At 60.1% G+C, this 21,296-nt stretch overlaps 1 protein-coding gene across 1 annotated transcript; it reads left to right on the top strand.

The window, feature by feature from the left end:
* Positions 1-6,140: 6,140 nt before the first annotated feature.
* On the top strand, positions 6,141-21,184 carry Rbm38 (RNA binding motif protein 38). Its single transcript, XM_046433570.2, has 4 exons — positions 6,141-6,493; positions 7,204-7,327; positions 7,793-7,847; positions 19,710-21,184. The coding sequence occupies exons 1-4, from the start codon at positions 6,257-6,259 to the stop codon at positions 20,011-20,013; spliced, it is 720 nt and encodes a 239-aa protein (XP_046289526.1). The 5' UTR covers positions 6,141-6,256; the 3' UTR covers positions 20,014-21,184.
* The last annotated feature ends 112 nt before the right edge of the window (positions 21,185-21,296 follow it).

The raw sequence follows: 21,296 nt of genomic DNA, 5'->3' as shown, positions 1-21,296 counted from the left end.
TGGAAGCAGAGCAGGCAGAGCCACAAGTGCTAGGTGCCCGAGAGGGAAACCCATCCCTGGGCACCAGCAACACAGTGACACAGGCGGCCATCACTGTGCAGGGTTCCCTTGTGGTCACTTGGTGGTGGTCGGGGGGTGGAACCCTGGAAAGCTGGGGCCTCTGGGGAGTGGCAGGCAAGTGGGCAGAGGGAGGCAAGCTGGAGGGAGGCGGCTGCTGCAGACCCTCCCTGACAGAGGGGCTCAGTGAATGGCCAGAGGAACTGACCTCAGCAGGTCCAGTTCTATGAAACAGTGGGTCTCTCTGCTCCTTTGGTCTGCTGGGAAATAGGAAATGTCAGCCTGTGTGACTTGGGCACCCCATAGCGCCAGGGAGTGAAAAACCCCAAAGCTGCAGGACAAGTGAGAAAGAAAGGGGGGTGCAGCACAGCCCCATCCAGAGAGGTCCCTCGCAGGACCAAAGGGACCTGGCAGATGGCATCTGTGTTCTGGGCCTGGAGAATGGGAGACCAGAGTGTCCTGGGTTACCCGGTGGCCAGTGGAATCCCCAGGCCCTGGCGGTGGAAGACGGAGGCAGAAGGAGGCCCTGGAGTGGCACAGCTCCAGGAAGCTCCGCTGGCTGTGGCTGGCTGCAGGATGGAGGGCACAGCCCGGGCTGCGAGGGCATCTGGATGCTGGAGAGGCCGTGAAACTGTGGGCTCTGCTGAGAGCTTCCTGCCAGTGCCCACCGAGACCCAGCCACTCTGGCCCACAGGGTAACAGAATGCGTGTTACCACAGTCACAGGGAGTCCTTTCCTGGACCCACAGAGGCCAGCGCTGCCCTCAGGTCTCTGAACTCCATGGACAGATCTTGTCTTCACCAGTTGGAGCCCAAGTGAAAGAGGACCACTGTGAGCACAGGTAACAGCCCAGCGCTTGGTGGCACCTTGGTCTCGGATGCCACAAGAAGTCACAGAGGGTCTGTGCCACAGGTAGCTGTCACTGTCGCTGACAGTGTCTGCTCCACTACACTTCCAGTCTGCGGGCCACCCAGCACCACTCCTCTTGTCCCTAACACACAGAGAGGGGCTCTGCTGCACCACGTGCCTGCCGCAGCTTTTAACAGCGCTGCTTGGCTGCGACCGTTTCCTTTGCAAAGTGGGACATTTTCAAGTGTCAAAGCCATGGTTCTGAGAAGGGCTCTCAGGTCTCAGCAGGCTGCCAAGAGCTCCCTGGCCCAGGGGAACTCTGGGAGTCTCCTGGGAGGAGGCATGGGCAGGTGAGGTTGGACTGGAGTGCTGGGTGGAGGTGACTCTGCCCCCAGCCTGGGCTGAGAGGGAGCAAGGGCTGGAGCCAGGTGGGCAGGTGCCAGTGTGCAGGAGGCCTGCTGGGGGTGGGCAGGCTGATGTTAGCTGGGTAGCGACTCATTCCAGCTCCCAAAGCCCTGCGAAGAGGTTACTGTCATTACGCCCACCTTGAGCTGAGGGAACCGAGGCCCAGAGAGGTCCTCACCTGCAGTATGGTGAGTGCAGGGGATGGGCTGAGGCCACCTGCTCTCTGCCCTCCCTGCCAGGTGATAGGCGCTCTGCAGTTGGGGCTGGTGGCCCAGCTTTGGCTTATAGCCCCCATGCTCCTGGGTGCCCCCTCTTTGTTGGGTTGGTGTTTTACCGCGAGACTCTTCTGGGACTGCATTTGAGTGGACGTGGCCGGCACACTCCCCTCCTGCAACCTGTCTCCAGCTTTGAGGTAAGGAAACCTGTATTGCTTTTTCCATCTGTCACAGCCCAAGGATCTGTCCTCAGGGGAGGAGGGACAACTCCAGAGTGGAAGCCAGGCAGCCACCACTACAGGCCTCACCCAGGAGGGTCCAACTCAGGGCCACACACCTGCGGACTGCCCCTTCTACCTCCCCCGCCCAGCCCAGAAGACACTGATGTTGTCCCCAGTGTGCAGAGGAGCTGAAGCTTTAGCGGGAGCCAGCTCAAGGTCATGACTGAGGGGGGCTAAGGTTAGAGTCTAGGCTGACTCCCAGCCCACCACGCCACCTGACCCTGAGCAAGGAAGGTGGGGAGGGAAGATCTGCTTCCAGGCCCTGCCGACTGCTGAGTAGCAGCTGTCAAGCTGCATCTCCACCACTTGGGAAAGCTGCTTCTTGTCCCCAGGGACACCTGCCTGACAGTGGCCCAAACACATAACAGGGTCTGGTTGTCAGTGTTGGGTCAGCACAGGGTTTTTCAGTCTCAGAATTACTATAATTTGAGGCCAAATAATTTTTGTTGGTGGGGGAGGGGTGGGGAGCTCCTCGATTGTCAAGTGCTGGCAGCTTCCCTGACCCTGAGGCGGTGGGTGTACTCCCTCTCCAAGTCCTGACGACCAAAAACATCTCCAGCCATTGCCAAATGTCCTCTGGCTTTAGTGTTTTCAGGACCAGTGTCTCTGGATCTTGCCAAAGCATCACAAAACGTTGGTCACAGCTTCGGAGGTCCATCCAATCTCCAGGCAGAAAGAATGCCCAGGGACTGGTACCAACAGCCTTTCTCTCTCTCTCTCAGCAGGAGAGTGGAAGCCTTCAGGGGCCCCATCAGACTTCCACTTGGATCACACTGGCCACAGCAGGGTGACATGATATGGTCACCCCTTTCCACAAGGGAGGCGGGCAAAGGAACTCTTTACTTTCCCACCCTCTTGAGCTAGTGGGTGGGGAGCAAGGGGCGGGGCGGGGGGGGGGGGAGACTACTGTCACCAGCCCACAGGGCCTGCCAGAGCCAGGGCTTTTATAAAGGGGCTCTGTCTCCACCAACATCAACTGCCAAACTGGCTGTGTCCACGTGCTCAGGGAAGTTTGCAGAGGTGCTGATAACGCGGGAGACTTGACCTAAGCCGCTTCACTGGGCTGAGCTGAAGTTCTAAAGAGCAGGGGCCTCCTGGGTCTACCAGTGGCCTTTGGATCTGGTTTGCTCAGTGCCGTGCTTGCCCTCAGGCCTGCCTCTCGCTTCTTTAGGGGCCCAGCCCCTCGTCACTGGTCCCCTCTCTCATTCTCACCTTACCAGCCTTTCCTGGGATCATGGGACACAATTTTCCCCCGACTGAGAAGCCAGGGGAGCCCCAGCAAGAACCCCCAAGTTAGTGGCCAGTGGTGGCGGTGCTGCAGGGGTGGTGTGATGGGTAGTGGGCCCCCCTGTGCCAAGGGCTCCCCCGGCAGAGCCAGAGTCTTCTGCTGACCATGTGACAGGTGCTATAATTGTCTCCTGTCACCGAGGGTTGTGGGCGGTGTCCAGGGGCCTGGCTCTAGCCTGCCCCATCCCTTCTATCTACTCTTGGGCAGGCTGTTCATAGCCATACCATCAAGAGCCATGTCAGGGTGGCATTCTGACAAATGGCCTTTGCCACCATGGTCATGGGGCAGGCCTTGTGGACTCTGAGGGACCGGGACTAGTGAAGTCCAGAGGCTGGTGTGTCCTGATTGTGTTGAGAACGGTCTCTCCCAGGTCCTCTGTGCCCAGCAAGGAGGTGACAGTTCATGACTGGTGGGTTGGGCTGGCTGGGGACGCTGAGGGCCACGGAGTTGTGCGCCACCCTCGAGTTCTGCCCTGACTGCTGCCCCGCATGGCTGTGTGGGCAGCTCACTTAGCCTGTCTGAGGTTCCACGGCTCAGCCCCCCAAGTGGGGAGACGAGTCCCCTTCCAAAAGCTGTTTGAGGACAAGATGGGATTCTGCAGTGGACCGGCCACATTGACCTCAGCAGCCTTGCCCAAGGGATTTTGAGCACCAGCGGCTTCTCTTGAAACTGGCTCACAGTGCCTACTTATGGCAAAGGTTAAGTCACCTCGCCCAGGACCCGCCCCTTCACAGGCACTCAAAGGCGCTGACTCCCATCATTATTGTTATTATCAGTGACATGTGAGGAATTGGCCACATAGCTGTGTCTCTCACCTCCGAGCCTTTGCATTCTCTGTTCCTAATATTTCATGGCACTGACTCACTCTTGTGACCATCAATTCCAGATGTTGTCCCTGGCTTTAAAGGACACTGCTCACTCTTTGCCTTCTCCCCTGCCCCTTGTTTTTGCACCCTGTTCAGTACCTGCCTGGGGAAATTTACCTAAATATGAACACTGCCTGATATTCAGTCAGTCATTCATTCGTCAGCTCGTGCATCCATAGAGTCATTCGTTGTCCCTTTGTCTCTTCACCCCTTTATAACATGGGAACCTCCGCTTCCTGCTTGCTGTGTCCCTGGGGCCTAGAACTCTGTGCATTAATGAGTACATGTTTGGATGAATGGCTGAGTACTGGTGAACTGGGGATGTGGGGCAACCTGACAGGTGGAGAGGCTGGTGACTGATGCAGGAACCCAAAGGGGCCAGGGGGTGGAGTGTGGAGGAACTGTCCTGGGGCAGCTCCTATTTCAGACAGGAGGCTCCTCCCTGCCCAACCCCCCTCCCCCTGGCTGCAGCTGCTGGTGCCCTGTGGGGCAGGGGAGGGTTAGGAAGGTGACAGTGCTGGGACTTGTAGGGGGCTTCAGTCAGGCCAAGGGAAGGCACTGAGACTGTTAAAGGAGCCAGCAGGCCCAAGATCACACAACAGGACAGCCACTGTCTTCCTGGGCCTCCAGGAGGCAAGTCAAGGTTACAATTTAATCAGTTTTCCAAGAGCTTGGAGGGGCTCCTGGCTGGTCCCCAGCTCTCCTGGCCCAGTTCATTCCATCCTGAATTCACTCCAGAAGCACTGTCTGAGGGCCTCTGTTGCTAGGCCTACAGCTTGAGCAACACATCTACGGTCCCTGTTTTCATGGCACCCACCTGGCAGGCCAGGAGGTGCTCAAACAAGCAGGCAAATGTGTACGTGCTGGGGGCGGAAAGTACAGGAGGGGAAGGAAAAGCTGGTGAATGGCAAGTGTGAGGCACAGGCCCCAGAGGCCAGAGCTGGGGAACAGCAGGCAGGAAAAGAGGCCAGACAGAAGGCTGTGTCTCCAGTACACTTTCCATGTGAAGGGGACTAGGGTGGGGCCACTGGGTCCAACACAGCCTGGGCAGAGAAGCTGGACAGACACTGGAAAGATGGGGCTGAACCACGTAGCCTCACTGTGCCCCTCAGCCATGGGGGGCCACTTTCCACAGATCCTACCTCTGTCCCACTGTGTCAAGAGGATGCCACAGGGCTGGGGCCAGGAGGGACCCCACTCGCACAGGTCCCAATAGCAGTGCCTGGAGATGCAGAGGATGTAAGCCCCAGACCCAGCTGCATAAGATGGGGGTGCTGAACCAGGGTCCTTCATGGGCCTGTAGTGACCTCAAAAAACCCAGAACTTCCTTCCAGGCTGTTGCCAAGCTAAAGTTTGTAATAACCTTTGAACAAGGTGCCCTATGTTTGATTTTTGCATGGGCCCCAAGAATTCTGCAGATGGAACTGCCTGGTCCCAAGGAAACTCCAGTATGGGCCTCCTTTTTATGTCTGGGGACAGGGACAGAGAGAACAGGGATCAGCCCTCTGCTTGCTCTTCCCTTAAAGGAGCCCCAAAACAATCCCTAACACCAGCCCCAGTGGGGCTGGCTGGAGCTTTAAAGCTCAGAGAGGCCCAGACCTTTCTGTACCCAGCTCACCTTTCAGGGGTGGCCTCTGGGACCACTGAGCCCAGCTCCACTGCAGCTCTCATCTAATTCCTCCGGAATGTATATCATGTACTTACTGTTTAATTACTTCTTCACAGAAGCTGGGAGGGGCCAGGAGGTGTGCTTTGCTGTACCCTGGTCCCAGAGGGCTTGTCCCCTAGGGGCCTTGATAAATACTCCTCCAGTGAAACTTTTAATATGATTATGCTGTTGGCCCCTAAGTAGCTAGCTAATAATCGGTTACATCTAATCCATGAGGGCAGGGCCTGGGCTGTCGGTCTGGGTACGGCGCCCAGTACTGGGTCTGGCGCGTGTGCAGCAAGTACTCAGCTAAGAAGCCCTGGTGCCCCCGGCTCCAGGCACGCCAGGGCGCGGCTGGGCGGGACCGGAACTACACTTCCCGGCGGCCCCCGCGCCTAGGGCGGGCCCTAGATGGGCGGGGCCTGACGACGGGGGCGGGGCCGGCTACAAAGCCCGGGGGCGGGCGCCTGGGCGCAGAGTCCGCGCAGCGCCGGTGCCGAGCGCAGCGCGGCGCGCACGGCGGGAGCGGCGCGCGAGCGGACGGGCCTGGCGGCTGGACGGGCACCCTCGCCGCCCCACGCGCTCCTCGCTGCCCCCCATGAGCGCAGCCCCGCGCGGCCCAGGTCCGTAGCGGTGGGGCGCCCCCTATGCTGCTGCAGCCCGCGCCGTGCGCCCCGAGCGCGGGCTTCCCGCGGCCCCCGGCCGCCCCCGGCGCCATGCACGGCTCTCAGAAGGACACCACGTTCACCAAGATCTTCGTGGGCGGCCTGCCCTACCACACCACCGACGCCTCGCTCAGGAAGTACTTCGAGGGCTTCGGGGACATCGAGGAGGCCGTGGTCATCACCGACCGCCAGACCGGCAAGTCCCGCGGCTACGGCTTCGTAAGTGTCGGCGGCCGCCCTCCCCCGCCCCGCCCCTCGCCGCGGCCGGGGCCCGGAGTCAATTCGGGCGCTCGCCGGCCGCCTCGCGGGGCCGCCCGGCGCCGCGCGCCCGCACCTGCCGCCCGCTCCCCGCCCCCACAGCGGCCGGAGGGCAGACCGCCGGGTTCGGTTAGGACGGAGCGCCTAGAGGGCCGAGCCGACGCCCCGCCGGGACTTTTCTGGCGCAGCCCGCGGGTCCACTGTGCCGCGGGCCCTTGGGCCTCCCCCACGGCCCGGCAGCCCCTCAGCCGCCCGGAGTCAGCGTCAGTTTAAGTACAAACGACGGAAGACACGCTTCCTACTTCCGAACGACTGGAGGGTGCCGACTCCTCCCATGGGGAAATTCGGAGCCCCACCGGTGGGCCTGCCCCCCAACCCCCGCCCAGGGGGTTCGTTTTTTTTGCCCTACTCCCAGGGGATAGTTTCTGTCCTTGAAGGCAAGATTTCCCAGCACTTGAACTTTGAGGGAGGAGCTGGAATCCAGGGGGCAGCCTGGGGGAGGGCCCTGGGCTGGGGTCAGAGGGCAGTTGGCCCAAGGGTCCTGAGTAACAGATTCTAGGAGGAAGGGGAGAGAGGAGGGGTGGCCTGGTGTCAGGGTGATCTTCTGCCCCTTCCCCACTTCCTCAGCTCAGCAGTGGAGGTCCTTGACCGTCTCATCTGTGCTTCTCCAGGTGACCATGGCCGACCGGGCAGCAGCTGAGAGGGCTTGCAAAGACCCCAATCCCATCATCGATGGGCGGAAGGCCAATGTGAACCTGGCATATCTGGGTGCCAAGCCCCGGAGCTTGCAGACGGGTGAGAGCTGTTTTCCTTCCCTGCTCTTCTCAGTTTCTATATTGAGTGTTGGTATCTGCTGGGTGGAAAAAGGCCCCCCCCTTCCCCGGGAGTGGCAGTCAGCTATCATGTGCCTGCAGGACTGTCACAGGGCAGTCACCCCCAGCTAAGGAGCTTGGCCCCTTCTTAGCAGTATGTGGCCCTGAGGGACAGGGTGGGGAGGGTACATCACCCCAGTTGTCAGCCCTCCTTGCAGGAGGAAGTCAGCCACAGGGCTGAAGGCCAGGAGGCCAATACAGAGAGGCTGCTGCCACACGGGGCCCTGGGCCTGCTTTGGCCAAGTGTTGGAGTGGGGCCGTGGTGGAAGTGGGCAGGGACAGAAAGCTGGTTGCCTTTGTGTGTGGCCTGCATGGCTCTGCCTCCCTGCATGTGGGCTTGGGTACCTTGCATGTGCAGGCAGTGTCCCTCACTGCTCTCTCGTTCTAGGCTTTGCCGTTGGCGTGCAGCAGCTACACCCCACGTTTGTCCAGCGGACTTATGGGTGAGTCAATGTGGCTGGCTTGGTTGGAGATGAAGTGGGTCTGAAAGGCTGGGGAAATGACAGTTTTCAGAAATATGACTGTGTTTTGGGGGAGAGGAGGTAGGAGGAGATCTATTGCATTTCTCTATCCCTGGCAGAGGTCACACCACAGAAAGGGGAGCATGAGCCCTGGAGCCTCTGCCTGGTGCAACCCCACTCCCCACCTGTGGTTGGGTGACCTTGGGAGGCTTACAGGCCATCTGTGTCTAGGTTTCTTCATCGGTACAATGGGGATAACAGCCGTCTGGAAGCTGTAGGGTGTACCTGGAGCAGGGTGGCACTCATTCCATGTTTGTTGATAGTGTTAGGGACAGTGGCCTGGGCTGTTTCCCAGGTACCCCTCTGACCTCCAGTGCTGGAAAGGTGGTAGCAGTGGGTCACTGCTGACCAGGCTCTGATTTTTGTGAATGCTGCAGCAGGTGAGATGTGACAGGGACCAGGTATCGCTGGTCAAGTGGCCTGGCCTATGGGCCTTTTGTGACTCATTCTGGAGCTTTCTGTCCTATCTTCCTTCATCCTAAAAAGACTCCCACATCCCACCCCTCCCTGCCAATGTCTGACAAGACCTCCCAGCTGGGTGGGGAAGGACTTGTGTGATGTATGGGTGCCTAGGACGCTCCACCTGCTTGGATTTCCCAGCACAGTGATTCATGGGGGCTGTTTGATGTTGTTGATGTGGTTGGGGTACCTGGGGATGGCTGCTCCTTAGACAAGGTTGCTGTTTCTTAAAACTTTCTGAGTCCAAATTCTGGCCTCTGGATTTTGTACCTGAGTCTCGTGCGCACGCACATGCGTTCATTCACACAGTTGAGGCTGGGGACTGACTCAGGCTACTCTGCGTTTTGGTAGATTACATGACCCAGGGGAGAGTGCTGCTTGCCCACCTTAGGGGATCTTGCCCTGTGAGGCAGCACTGTGGCTCCCTTGCTCCTGTGCTGTGACAGGAGCTGCAGGTGGCAGAATGTAGCCTGGACCCTTCCAACATGCGCTCCGCCCTCAGCATCTGTAGGGAGCTTGGAGGACAGAGTATGAATGGTTATGGGCTTCCTTCTCACACATGGAGGTTTTTCATACGTTCAGAGCCATCTTGAAAGCTGCCTGGGGACACCGTAGCCTTTGTGTCTTCATCCCAGGCTTTCCTCTGGGGTTGAGGCCACACAGGGAGGGCCGTCTTGGCTTTCACTTGGCCTACTGTGGTCCAGGTGTGACTTCACTGCTCAGAGAGGAGGATGTGTGACTTAGCACCTGCCGGCTCCTGCCAACATTGGGCAGGGCCTTCCCCCAAGGCCTGGGCTCTGCTTATCCTTTCAGCTGCCTGTGGGACCCTAGGAACTGTCAGCACTCAGCCTCTGGAGCCCACAGACCTAGGTTCAAGTCAGGGCCACTGCTTACCAGGGTCCAGCTTGGCCAGTAGCATTCTTTTCAGTTTTCTCATCTGGGAAGTGGGAATAGTGCCCTTTAAACACAGCACACTCCCCACACAAACTTCTGGGGTCATAGCTGGTATTGTCCTCATTTTATAGATGGGGGATACTGAGGCAGAGACAAGTTAAAGAAAGGATAGCAACCTGTCCAGGGGGCAACATGACAAGTATCCGGGATGAGGTTTTATCCAGGTGGCTGGCTCTGGAACCCACTCTCTTTGGTTGCTCTCTTGTGGGAGTAGGAAGGGCACCCTAACTTTTCCCCTTGCCATCTTGAGCCTGTGGGTGCCACCTGTCTAGGGAGTTAGAGGCTCTGCCACGAGTCTCACTGCCTCATGCACGCAGCTTCAGGCAGCACTGTTATGTGTCTAGACCGCGGGACTGGCCATTTAATCTTGTGACGGGGCAGAGGCCTCACTCTATTTGGAGGTTGCCAAGGGATGGAGACCCACATGGATCTTCTTGTCCAGTGAGTGTAGATGCTGGGAGTGTGCTGCCTCCTCTAGGCACTGCCAAGACCCAAGCCCAGCAGCCGGGAAGCCCCGGTGATATGGCTGCAGAACTGGTGTGGGGTCAGCTGTGAGCTCCAGTTGTTGCATGCCCCTGGCCAGGCTGGAGAGTTGGGCTGTCAGCGTCCCCTTTGTTTTTGCAAACAGTTGGGCCCCCGGGCAGAGCTGGGCCTGACTCAGCAGTCAGTTTTGTTGCTTGGGGCTGGCAATGGGGTGGCCTGCAATGGCCTCAGGCACCATGGGACCCGGATCCAGGGTAGTCAGAGTCTGCAAATGCCTGGCTGAACTTCTCCCAGACTTTTCTGGCCCCAGTCCTGAGCCTGTGACAGCTCTGAAGATTCCACCACCCACTTTTAGGCTGAGCACTGCCGCTCTATTGCCTGCCTGGTCCTACAGGGACCCAGGGAGCCAAGAAGGACTTGCTGTGATTAGAGAGCATCCCCAAAGAACTTCTGTGCTTGATTGTTTGCCTGGGTCCCCTTTTAGGCTGCTGTTTTAATTTGAAGGGGTCCTCTTGGGACTTAACACCCTGTGTGATCCTGCTGTGTAACTGTGTAGAGGCCAAGCCCCAACACATGGAAGAGCTGCCTGGGATAGGTGGCAGGTGGCTCGTGCCAGCCCCTAGGTCTGGGCGAGGTCACAAGAGGAGGCACACTGCAGCAGACGACCCACCCAGGGTCTTTTGGGGCTGGTAGGACATTCAGTGGCCTGCAGGCAGGAAAGGAGGTGGAGAGTTTGGGATCATGTGTGCAGGCAGAGCACTAGCCTGGCCTGAAGGGCTATCTGTGTACTCAAGACCAAAGGCATATCAGGGGCTGAGGTTTATGCCAGGCCTGGCTGGATTTGGAACCTCTCCTGGGGCTATTTTAGAAGGGCCAGCTGCTTCTCTGCAGGTCGCCTTCCCTGTTCTTAAGAGGACCTTGCTGTCAACTTGACATCCATTCACTGAGACCTTTGCTGCATACCAGGTGGAGAGCCAAGCCCTAGGGGTCTGTGATGACAGTGCAGGGTCTTGGGGCTGTTGAGCATAAGGCATAACCTGTGTTGGAGTTAGAGCTTGCAGGACTGCCCCAGCTGAAGGCCAGGCCCAGTTCAGTTCTCAGGCTCCTCCCTATTAGGGTAGTGGGGACAGTGACAGTGCCAACTCAGTGGGATTACTTGAGGACTTAGCTAGCACCCATGTGCAGAGCTCATTGATCAGGGCCTGGCCCCAGGAAGCCTGGGATTTGCCCCACATTGTCTCAAACAGCCTGCAGCGAGGTCTGTTGACCTGTCTGCCGCTGTGAAGCAGCTTGGAGCCATGGGAGACTTCTGGGGCTCACCACCAGGGTTAGCCCGAGACAGGGATCTGAGCTCCCTCCCCAGCTCCACACCTCCTGGTCATGTGGCAGCTCTTGAATGAATGAGCCAGACTGTTGGCCTGTGTAGAGTCCCTGGCATGTGCCTCCCCACTGAACCTGTCACTTTGGTGACCCCTGCCTCCTCCACAGGAGGGTGCCTAGTGCCCAGGTGGAGACATGTGGCCCTCACCATCACCCAGCCGAGGGCCTGAGCAGAGCACAAATGGGGATGGAGAGAACAGAAAGAGCTGCTCTAGAACCATCTGCACACTCGGTACGTGCGGGTACCTGCTGTGCAGGAAGGCCTGGTCCCTGCTGGATCTCAGGTGCCCACGTCTGTCTATCTCTGCTGGCGTGGCCAGGGCTGGTGGTGAGCACAGTTGGACAGGAAGCGGCTGTGTGCCTCTGTGGGAGCGAGCAGCCTGCGTGGTGAGCGCAGCTGGCTAGGCGGACCTCTGCGTGTCAGATATGAGATCTGCAAAAACAGCACGTGCCAAACTTGGGGAAGTCCAACCTGGGCCTGGTGTCCAGGTCCCAGCCCTGTGCAGTTTCCTGCATGGGAAAGTGCATTTGCTTATGTGGATGCCATCCTGGGGAGGGAACATGGGCCCCCTTTGCACCTTTAAATTTCTGAGGAGTCTTATGATTTCATAATTCAAAATGAAAAATAAGGCCAGGACGGGGTTGCAGGTGACGGCAGGGTGTGTAGGTGGCTTTTCATGGTCTGCTGGGGAAGGCCTGCTGGGGAGGGGTGAGGTGGTGAGGAGGTTGCCGCGGAGTGCTCCAGGCGGGGGAGAGGTGTGTGGGCAGCAGGCCCACGGGTGGGGTGGGCTCGGCTCAGAGCCATCAGGCCATGGGGGCCTGGCCCTCACGATTTTCCCTTGGGGTGTCTGTTGGGGTGTCTGGTCGCTGCCCGCACTGTTGCTTCCTGTTGGCATCTTGTCTGGAGCAAGGCGTAGGCTGCACCTGGCCCTCCCCACGGGCGGCCCTGCGCACCTGTTGTTTGTCCTCAGCTGCTGACAGAAGCCAGCCTGCAGGCGTTCTCGGGTTCCTCGCCAAGGCTGAGTTCCTCGCCCGCCCTGCGGCCATGCTAGGGCTGGGGAGCCTCTTCCGGAAGCCTCAGGCAAGGGGCCCAGGCCTTGGTCCCATGGGAGAGGCCTGGCCACAGGCAGCCACCATGCTGTCCAGAGCAGGGAGCGGCACTAGGTGGGCCAGCCCGGACCCTCATGGTGCTGTGGAGGAACAACACTGCTTCCTGTTCCCTCTGGAGCCACGTGGCTGTGACCCTGGCTTCCCACCTGGTCCTCAGGTAGGCTCAGCATCCCCACTCATGCTGGGCAGGCATGCTGGGAGCCTGCAGTGTGCTCCTCTCGTGTCCCCTTGTGTGCTGGCCAGGGGCTGTGTGCTCACTGGTTAGCTCATCTTGTAGGGGTTTGCTGAGAGAGACCCTGTCTCAGCTTGTAGTTACAGCGCCCCCAGGAGGTACATACGTCTTAGCCTGTCTGAGTGGAGACAGGTTGGCCTCTGTGGGGCAAGAGGCAGCCAGGCTGTGGAGGCAGAGGTGTCAGGCAAGTGGGGGTCGGGGTGGCCTCAGCTTGTGTGGGGCTGTAATGACAGGCCCAGGGCACTGGGACCACACTGGGTGGCCTGGTCCTCGCAGGTGCCGAGCAAGGAGGGCAAGTGGACTTATGTTTGTGTTTAAAGCAGCCTCTGTCTGCTGGGTTGGGTCTGGACTGCTGAGGGCCCAGGTGGAGGCTGTTGGGGACAGCCCAGTCATCTGGTCATGAGACAGTGGTGCCCCTGGGAACACTGGCCGTGGGGAGAAATGGTGGGATTCTGAAATATGTGTTTGAAAGGTAGAAGCTTCCAGAGCAAGTGGAAGAATGTTGGACTGGCTTTGATGACGGGGACCATGGCGGGGCATCTGGGATGAGCAGCGGTGGGACGTGGCCAGGGTCAGGTGGAGCTGCTGTCCAGAGCCTGGTGTCGTGCAGAGGGCACGGATCTACCACAGCTGCCTTCCCAGCTTGCCTGGCCTCTCTGTGGGACCCCAGAGAACCCGAGCGTCCCATGACCCTGGCCTGGTTTCTTGCCTGCCAGGAGTCTGCACAGAAGGCACCCCCTGCCAGGCCTGGAGGTGCCGCTCTGGCTGCTGCCACCTTGTCCCTAGCCTGGTGGGACAAGGCCCCAGAAGCAGAAAAAGTGAAATGGGCTCATTTGCCATTTCGTTTTTATTTTCAGAGGTGGCTTCGTGTGCAGGAAATGAGCCCTCCTGGGCCACGGCCAGTTATTTTTCGCTGAGAGTTTTGCTTTGAGTGTGGCGGGGCCCCTGCCTGTCTCTTGGGCACCATCTGCACTGACTGTTGCTCACAATGCCCTTGCCCACTGGGTTCCCAGAGACCACTGCTCAGAGTCGCACGTCCTCCCCTGAGGGGCAGCTAGGATCCAGGAAAGAGCCCACTGTGCTCTGGCAGCCGTGGCCAGAGGATTGAGGATTGTCCTTGGGGCTTCACTGGCATAGCCAGAGTCTGGACCTGTGGCTCTTGCTCGGGACCCTGGTCTCCATGGGCTGAGTTTGCAGGGTGCTTTTGGTGAGGTGGGAGCTCAGTGGAGACATGGGCCTGTTGCCTCAGCGGGAGGTAGAGACAGAACTAGTTGTCCCCTCCTTAGCTGCAGCTCCTCTGTCCATCCCAGAGCCCAAGTAGGGCCCCCCAGACTTGGCCTGGTGCTGTTCTGGTACTAGGGAGGTGGAGAACCCAGGCTGTCCTTCCCCCACCCACCTGCTAGCGAGGGCCCTGTCCATGGGCCGTGGACTTATGTGGACCAACTCCTGTCTCATCTGGGCACCTGAGCTGGTCCTGCCCATGTCACCTGCCCAGGGGTGCCCACTTCTCCTGCCTGCAAAAGTATGGGACTGATCTTCTGGGACACACTGCTGACATCTTGCACATGTGGTGAAGGGACAGGTTTCCTGAGAGGGCAGGACTCAGGGCCACAGGGTTCCAGGACAGGAACCTCCAGAAGCCAGGAAGGAAGGGGACGGTGGTGTCTCCTGCCTTTGACATGGTGTCCTGGCTGGGAACAGTCTGCGGTAGCAAGTTCTGTGCCCTGTGGAGAGCACCCTGAGGTGGCAGTGGGAGCCTGTCCCTGGAAGACCATGCAGGAGCCTCCCTGTGGGCCTGGGCCACCTGACCTTTGGGTTCCCTGCATGGAGCCTGGCTGCCCTGGCCGCTGGTCTGCTGCTCCCTCCAGGGCTTGCTGGCAGCCACTCTGAGCCTGAGGCTGATCTTGAGGAAGAGGAAAGGCCTGGTCCATCCAGCCTTCTTCAGCCAGAGGACGGGGTCGTTGATTCTGCCTAGGTCTGGGGCACACCCAGCAGTAAATCCTCATGCATCCCTGTGGGCTGGCCTCTCGTGGAGGCAGCAGTGAGGGTGTGTGATGCTGGGTGGGCACTTGACGGGCAGAGTGAAGCTGGTGGGCCCCTCCTCCCCTCTGGACCTGCCGAGCAGAGCCTTGCCGCCCCCACCCCACCTGCTGGCCGCAGCTCTTGGAGGCTAAAGGCTTTCTCTGTCATCTTGGGCTGGAACTTCTGGCCCGGGAAGCAGCTAACAACCCGGGGAGGCTCTTTGCTACCCAGGGGCCTGCAAGTTGGTTCTGCCCCAGATGCTCAGTACTTGGGACATGCTGTGCTGGGCACTTGGGGCACAGTGGTCAAGGCAGAAGTCTCATCCTCTTGGGACATGTGATGCCCATGGCCATTTGAGTGGCTTCAGATTGTCAGAAGAAAACTAAAGTTGGGGGTCAGGGAGGACCCTGAAAGGTGAGCTTTGAACTGTGGAAAGAACCAGCAGGTGGAGAAGCAGCAGGTGCCAAAGCCCTGGGGTGGGAGGAAGAAGTGGACCAGGTCTGGGGACAGGAAGAGCCCAGGGTAGTGGGAGTGTGCTTGTGGAGGGAGCAGGCAGTAAGGGAAGATGAGTTGGAGAGAGGGGTTGGGGCCTATTCAGGGGTAGTTTGGGTTGATTCTGCTCCTGGGGGTGACGAGGTCTGGAGGTCTTCTAGACAGCTGCTTCGCTGGCAGTTGGGGAGGTGGTGGTGGGGGCCTGGCTGGAGAGGTGGAGGAGGAGGGGTAGTGAGGGTGGAAGCAAGGGCTCCTGGTGGGTGGGGGGGTTGCAGCAGTCAGGGAGAGGCGTGGTAGTCGGATGGGACCTTCCCTGGGGCAGGAAGGTGACGAGGCCATCATGGCCTGCAGGCCCTGGGAGGACAGGCCTGTACATGGAGTTGCTGAGGTTTGGTGGCAGGACGGCTTGTGCCCCAGGCCTATGCCCTTCCCTGCACGTGAGGGCCAGGCACAGGAGGCTGTGGCACCCGGGCCCTCCTGAACCTGGGTCAGGGTGTGAGTGGGTTCCCCTGCACCAGGCAGGACTTGGCCTCTGACATGCAGGCCCCAGGGCCAAGGCTGCCCTCCATGTCGATGTTGCCGGCTGCCGTCTCCTGACTGGTGGCTTCTTGTCTGTATGCATGTGCTCCTGTCTGTGCACATGCCCCGCCTCGTCACCCCACCTGCCTTCTCCAGCCTCTGGCTCAGGCATCTGTGACTGCAGCAGCATTGACAATGCCTCGTGCTGCCTGTGGCATGGTAGTTTCTGGTACGTGAGGCAGAGCTTTCGACCTCTGCACTAGTGACATTTGGGGCTGGAGAGTTCTGTGCTGTGGGGACTGTCCTGGGCATTGTAGGATGTTAGCAGTGTTCTGGCAACTGTCCCCACCCCAGCTGTGACAACCAGAGTTGTTCCAGACCCTGCCATTTCTCCTGGTTGGGGGCCACTGCCCTCGTGCAGTCTGTGGCCCCATAGCTAGCCACGATGGGGCTTGTGAGACCATTCTGCATCATGGAGGTGGCCGGCGACTCGCCTGCGGACAGAGCCAGGCCGGCCAGGAGAGAGACTGCGGGAGCCCTGTCGCTGCCCAGGCCTCACGGTCCTCACCCTCAGCCTCCCTGGCCTGGGCTCCTGGCACGGCACAGTTGGGCCCCCTCCCATTCCTTCCTTTTGTTTTGACCCAGGCCTGGGCCCACCAGTCTTCAGGGCACAGGTGCTGTGCAGCAGGTGGGCAGTGGGTAGACTTCACTCTGTCCCTCCTTTGTTGTGTGGTTTGGGCCTCTGAGCATCTTTTTCTCTCAACAAATGGGGCAGAACTGCACCTGTTCTGGGCTTTGAGGATGAAATATAAGGCCTTGGGCTCCTCGTGTTGGTGGGGCTGACCTGAGCTGTCCCAGGAGGCACAGTCGAAGACACACAGATGCAGGGTGTCCCTGGGAGCCAGGGATGTGGAGGCAGATCCCCTTGGATGGCACTAGGCCTCGGTAGAGGTGGTGGGGCCAGTGGCCTGTGAGTGCTGAAGCCTGGCTCTCAGCAGTTGGCCCTGTTCTGAGTGGCATTGCTGGCACGTGGCTGGGGACCAGGACCTGGGCCACCTTGGCAGGTCCTGCCCATCTGACTGCAGTCTGCAGGAGGTCCACCCCTGTGTGACTCAGGGCCTGTGGCCAGGTGCTCTGCCTATGTTTGGAGGAGGTCTAAGCTCAGGGAGGAGTGTTTCCAAGGGTTCTAGAGCAGGTGGGCACCAGGACTGCAGGGCAGCTGGTGCAGTGTCAGCATGGCTGCCCTGTCTCTCTGCGGTCTCTCTACTCCCAGCTGGGACCCTGCCTCCCACAGGCTTACCCCGCCCTTCCAAAAAAAAAGAGCTTTTGATTCCTGCCGGGGGTCATCTAGGGAGCAGGGGCAGTGCAGGGAGACAGCAGCAGGCCTCTGGTGAAGGCCAGGGTGGGAAGGGCCTGCGGGCACTCCCTCCCAGGGAGGGCTACATATGCATAGGGGGACAGGCGTGCTTGGCACAGCAAGGATCTGGGGGTCAGGGCCGTGGGGGGCATGTGCATGAAGGGTGGCCTAGTGTTCTTGTCCAGCCCCTCCAGTGCTCACACTTGCCCCTGCCTTAGACTCCTCTCTACTGTCCTCTGTGGCCAGCTTCTTGTCCTCAGGTCTCAGTGTGGTCTTCCCACCTTGGAGGGGCTTCCTGTCTCTGCAGCTTGCCGCCTCCCAGCCCTCTGCCCTCTCAGTTCCTCAGACGCTCTGGCTTCTGGCTGATGTGCTTTGTTCTCCCCACCCTGGAACCGAAGCCCTCGAGGACAGGGTCCTGTGTTCCGCTGGTCCAGGCAGGTGTGTGGGAAGGTGTCAGCCTGCCTCAGGATCAGAACTCAGGCCTCAGCCATTCAAGGCTTGAGTTCTCTTGGTAGAGGCAGGGTTGGACCGCAGAGGAGCCGAGGAGCCGGGTGAGGTGAGGGCGGGCAGGCACCTCTGTGGGGCCCTGGCAGAGGCTGCCTGGCCTCCAGACAGTGGCTGCAGAATGTCTTCTGTGCAGGGCCCAGGGTGCTGCCTGCTATCTGTGTGTGTCATTGCAGCCTCTGGGGGAAGGCAGTTAGCATCTCTGAGCATGCTGTGGCATAGGGACCTCCCGACAGGAGCTGGGGTCCCTCAGGCATGGGGGCATGTGGGCCCTGAGCCCTGGCATGGTTCCCTGCTCTGTTGCGCTCCCCTGCCATGCATGTACCCTCACTGGACACCCCTCCCTACCTCGGGTTGCCCCTGGCCTGCATAACCTCACTGTGGCAAAAGGGACATGCTCTGGACCCCACTGTCTTGACCAGTGCGGTGGCAAGTGTCCACAGAGCTGTGTGGCTACTACCACTGTCTGCTGCAGAAGTCTCAGCCCCCAGAGGAGGCTGCTGGAGCCCCTCTCCCGGTTCCCTGCTCCCCAGCTCTTGTCTGATTGGCCTCCTGAGCCGTTCATGCACATGGACCCATGGGAGATGTGTCCTGGGCATGCAGCTTTCCTCGCTTAGGGTGGCCCTCCAAGGCTGTCCTACATGGGGCCCGTCACTGCTGCAGATCACACCTCCTTTAGCCAGTCCTGAGGGGGTGGGTGCTGGGGCTCTTCCTTCCTCCTAACCTTTCTTTCTTTTGTTTCTTTCTTTTCTTTTTTTTTTTTCCGCACCAGAGATTAAATTCTGGGGCGCTTGACTGGTGAGCCACATTCCAGCCCTTCTTATTTTTGAGACAGGGCCTTGCTAAGTTGCTGAGGCTGGCCTTGGGCTTGTGATCTTCCTGCCTCAGCCTCTGAGTGACAGGAATCACAGGTGTGGCCACCGGTAAGAGTTGGAACCCACATGCCCCCAGCCTCCCTCATCTGTCCTGTGTCCACCCTGCTCAGCAGGGGAGTCAGGAGTGGCGTGCGCCCCTGCACAGCATCGGTGTGCACTTGGCCTTGTCTGGGACACCTGGAGATGTTCTGCATAAACAGCATCACAGGTGTGCTGCTGACCGACCTCAGCAGTGCAGTGTGTGCTCTGGAGGGATCTTAGAAACTGCTCTGTCCCCTCCGGTAACCCGGGTTTTCCATGTAGCACCCTGGGGCTGCCGTAGTGCCTTCCCAGGCTGCCAGCTCTGTTTGGCCCAACGCATCTGCGTGGCCTTCTCATGGTGGCATATTTCTGAGTTGGTCCGGGGGTGGGGGCTCCACCGGGAGCACTTTGCCCTGGGTAATTCACAAGTGGAGGAGCACTGGTGTCGTGGTGGCCACGTCTCGCCTTGACGTGGTCGTTCTGCGCCTGACACTCAGAGTGTCTTGCAGTGGTGCTCTGTGGGCACTGCTGCTGCTGCACAGGCCGTGAGGCCCAGGTACGCACAGAAGCTGGGCAGAGCCGCACCCACCAGGGCAGCGCCCTCTGTCTGCCCCCCGCCCCCTCCTGCTGGCCCTGGGCTGCCATTTCCCCCTGGCACCAGGACTTTCCCTCCCATGGAGGGCTGGGGCCCTGTGCCCAGGACACAGGGTGATGTCTCCAGCGCTCCTGCGCGGCAGCCTGGTATGTGGCCGCCCATTCTCTTCCCCTCCTAACAAGACGAGGGTCAACTGCTCCTGGGTGAGGAGCACTTTGTGGCTTGCCACCTGTGGCGGGTTTTGCCCTGCTGCCTGTGGGATCGCCAGGTGGCCGTGCCCCGGGTCTCCCCGTCCCCTCACAGTCGCAGTCCTTCTGCCTCTTTCTCCACCTGCTGTGCACCCTCAGCAGGTGCTCCTTACTCCCACCTTGGCCAGTGCCAGCGGGGTATGAGTGGCACTGAGCTGGGGACAGGCAGGACAAGCAGCCTGTGAGGGTGCCCTGGGCAGGGCGTGGGCTGGGTTTGCTCCAGGCTTGCTGCCAGGGCTGCCTGGCGTCTCTTCTGCCATTCTAAACATCACGCAGGGGTCCTGGGGGAGGCAGGTGGGGCGTGGGGTGGCTCAGCCGGGAAGGCCTCCCTGGGAGCAGGAGCCATGGGCGCTGTCAGGCCCCCTGCAGGTGGCGGGCGTGTGGGCACACAGACTGGGTAGGGGTTGCTGGTGCCGATGGTGCCGCTGGGGGATGAGGAAGAAGCTGGGGAGGGGCCCACTGCGTCCTGCTCCACCTGGGCCCTGCGTCTCCCCACTCTGCCTGCTGGCCCTGACTCTCTGCTTGGCCCACAGGCTGACCCCCCACTACATCTACCCACAAGCCATCGTGCAGCCCAGCGTGGTGATCCCGGCCACGCCTGTCCCATCGCTGTCCTCGCCCTACATCGAGTACACGCCTGCCAGCCCGGCCTACACCCAGTACCCACCAGCCACCTACGACCAGTACCCATATGCCGCCTCGCCCGCCACAGCCGCCAGCTTCGTGGGCTACGGCTACCCAGCCGCCATGCCACAGGCCCTGTCAGCCACGGCCCCCGCGGGGGCTGCTTTTGTGCAGTACCAAGCACCGCAGCTGCAGCCTGACAGGATGCAGTGAGGGCCGTCCCTGCTGCAGGGACTGCGGTGACGTTGCCCACCCAGCAGACACATTCGGGCCAGTGGCCGGCCAAGCTCTGGGCACCACCAGCACCTGTGCCTCCAAGACCCCCTGGCACGTCCAGGCGGCGTCTCTTCAGGTCTAGGTCCCATCGTGCCTTGAGGGGGACTTCAGGACGGAGTGACCCAAGTGGCTGTCTGAAGAGGCGAGTGCAGGCCCCTCGCCCCTGGCTGCCCCCCACACTCCCGGTGCCGCGGGCCACGCCGACACCCTTTCCACCGAGGTGCCTTCTCAGGGAGACCTGGCAGGGAGAACCCAGGACTGTGGCCGGCTGCTGTGTGGGGACCGCCCTCCTTCTCGAAGCCGCTTCCTGAGTGGGCCGCCGGGTCCCCCCAGGTGCCAGCGACGTCCCTTTCAGTGGACGCACTGCGCCTTTTCCTGTTCTTTGTTTGCTACTGAGCGATTCCAGAATTTCAGTCTATTTTTTCAACAGACACTGCTGCCACCAAGAACCCAGAACCTAATTTTGACTGAGAGACTTGTTTTTGTTGATGGCTCCACCCAGAGACGATGACAGTATTTCTGTGATACAGTGTCTGCCGCCGGCCAGTCTGGCCCTCGGAAGGCAGGCATCATGGGACGAGAGGGCCCTCCTGGGCAACTGTCCACTGCCTACTGGGCTGGTGAAGTGTGTCTGGCCACCTGGTGAGTTCTCAGGTGTCTGTCACCACGTTGTTGCCGCGTGTCTCCCTGGGACCTGCTCCTCCCGCTGGGAGTGCGCGCCAGCTGCTGTGGGACAGGACGGTGGCAGCCCAGCCCTCTGAGGCCCCTGCAAGGCTCTGAGTGCAGGTTCTGCGCCCGCTCTCCTGTCATCACCTGCTGCACGCAGCCCGGAACGCACCCTTCCTGCTGCTAAGAGGCGCAGTGGGGGCTTCTGGTTCACTGTGGCAACTCCCGGGACTGGAGGGTGAGGGGCTCCCAGCACGGAGGGGGGCCCCCAGCAGGCAGGCAGCTGGGCTGTGCCTTTGCCCTACCTCAGGGAGCCGAGTGGCCGGTGTCCCATGGCACGCCTGGAGTAGAGAAAGCCCAGACAGAGGTGAAGGTAGCTAATGTTATGGTATTTTTATTAGAATGTTCTGATTATAAAAATAAAACTTGTTCTCTGTAAGAAGAGTTGGTCTGTAATTTTTCTCTTAAGCCCAGTGGCCCTGGGTGGCCTCTGCCTCTGGCCCTTGCAGCCTGGGCATCAGGGTGACAGAACGGACACGGCCCCAGAGCGCCTT

Source organism: Marmota monax, unplaced genomic scaffold (genome assembly GCF_021218885.2).
Source record: "Marmota monax isolate L192 unplaced genomic scaffold, Marmota_monax_Labrador192_F-V1.1 WCK01_AAM20220418_F8-fsc00014, whole genome shotgun sequence".
Taxonomy (NCBI): domain Eukaryota; kingdom Metazoa; phylum Chordata; class Mammalia; order Rodentia; family Sciuridae; genus Marmota; species Marmota monax.
The sequence above is the reverse complement of the archived record's forward strand: the minus strand, read 5'-3'. Positions and strand labels throughout refer to the sequence as shown.

What these genes read in the sequence shown, in the direction of transcription:
- Rbm38 (XM_046433570.2), top strand. Translation starts at nt 6,257, where the DNA reads ATGCTGCTGCAGCCCGCGCCGTGCGCCCCGAGCGCGGGCTTCCCGCGG. An exon ending in AGTCCCGCGGCTACGGCTTC is followed by an intron (nt 6,494 to 7,203) that starts GTAAGTGTCGGC and finishes GTGCTTCTCCAG; the next exon opens with GTGACCATGGCCGACCGGGC. An exon ending in TTTGTCCAGCGGACTTATGG is followed by an intron (nt 7,848 to 19,709) that starts GTGAGTCAATGT and finishes CTTGGCCCACAG; the next exon opens with GCTGACCCCCCACTACATCT.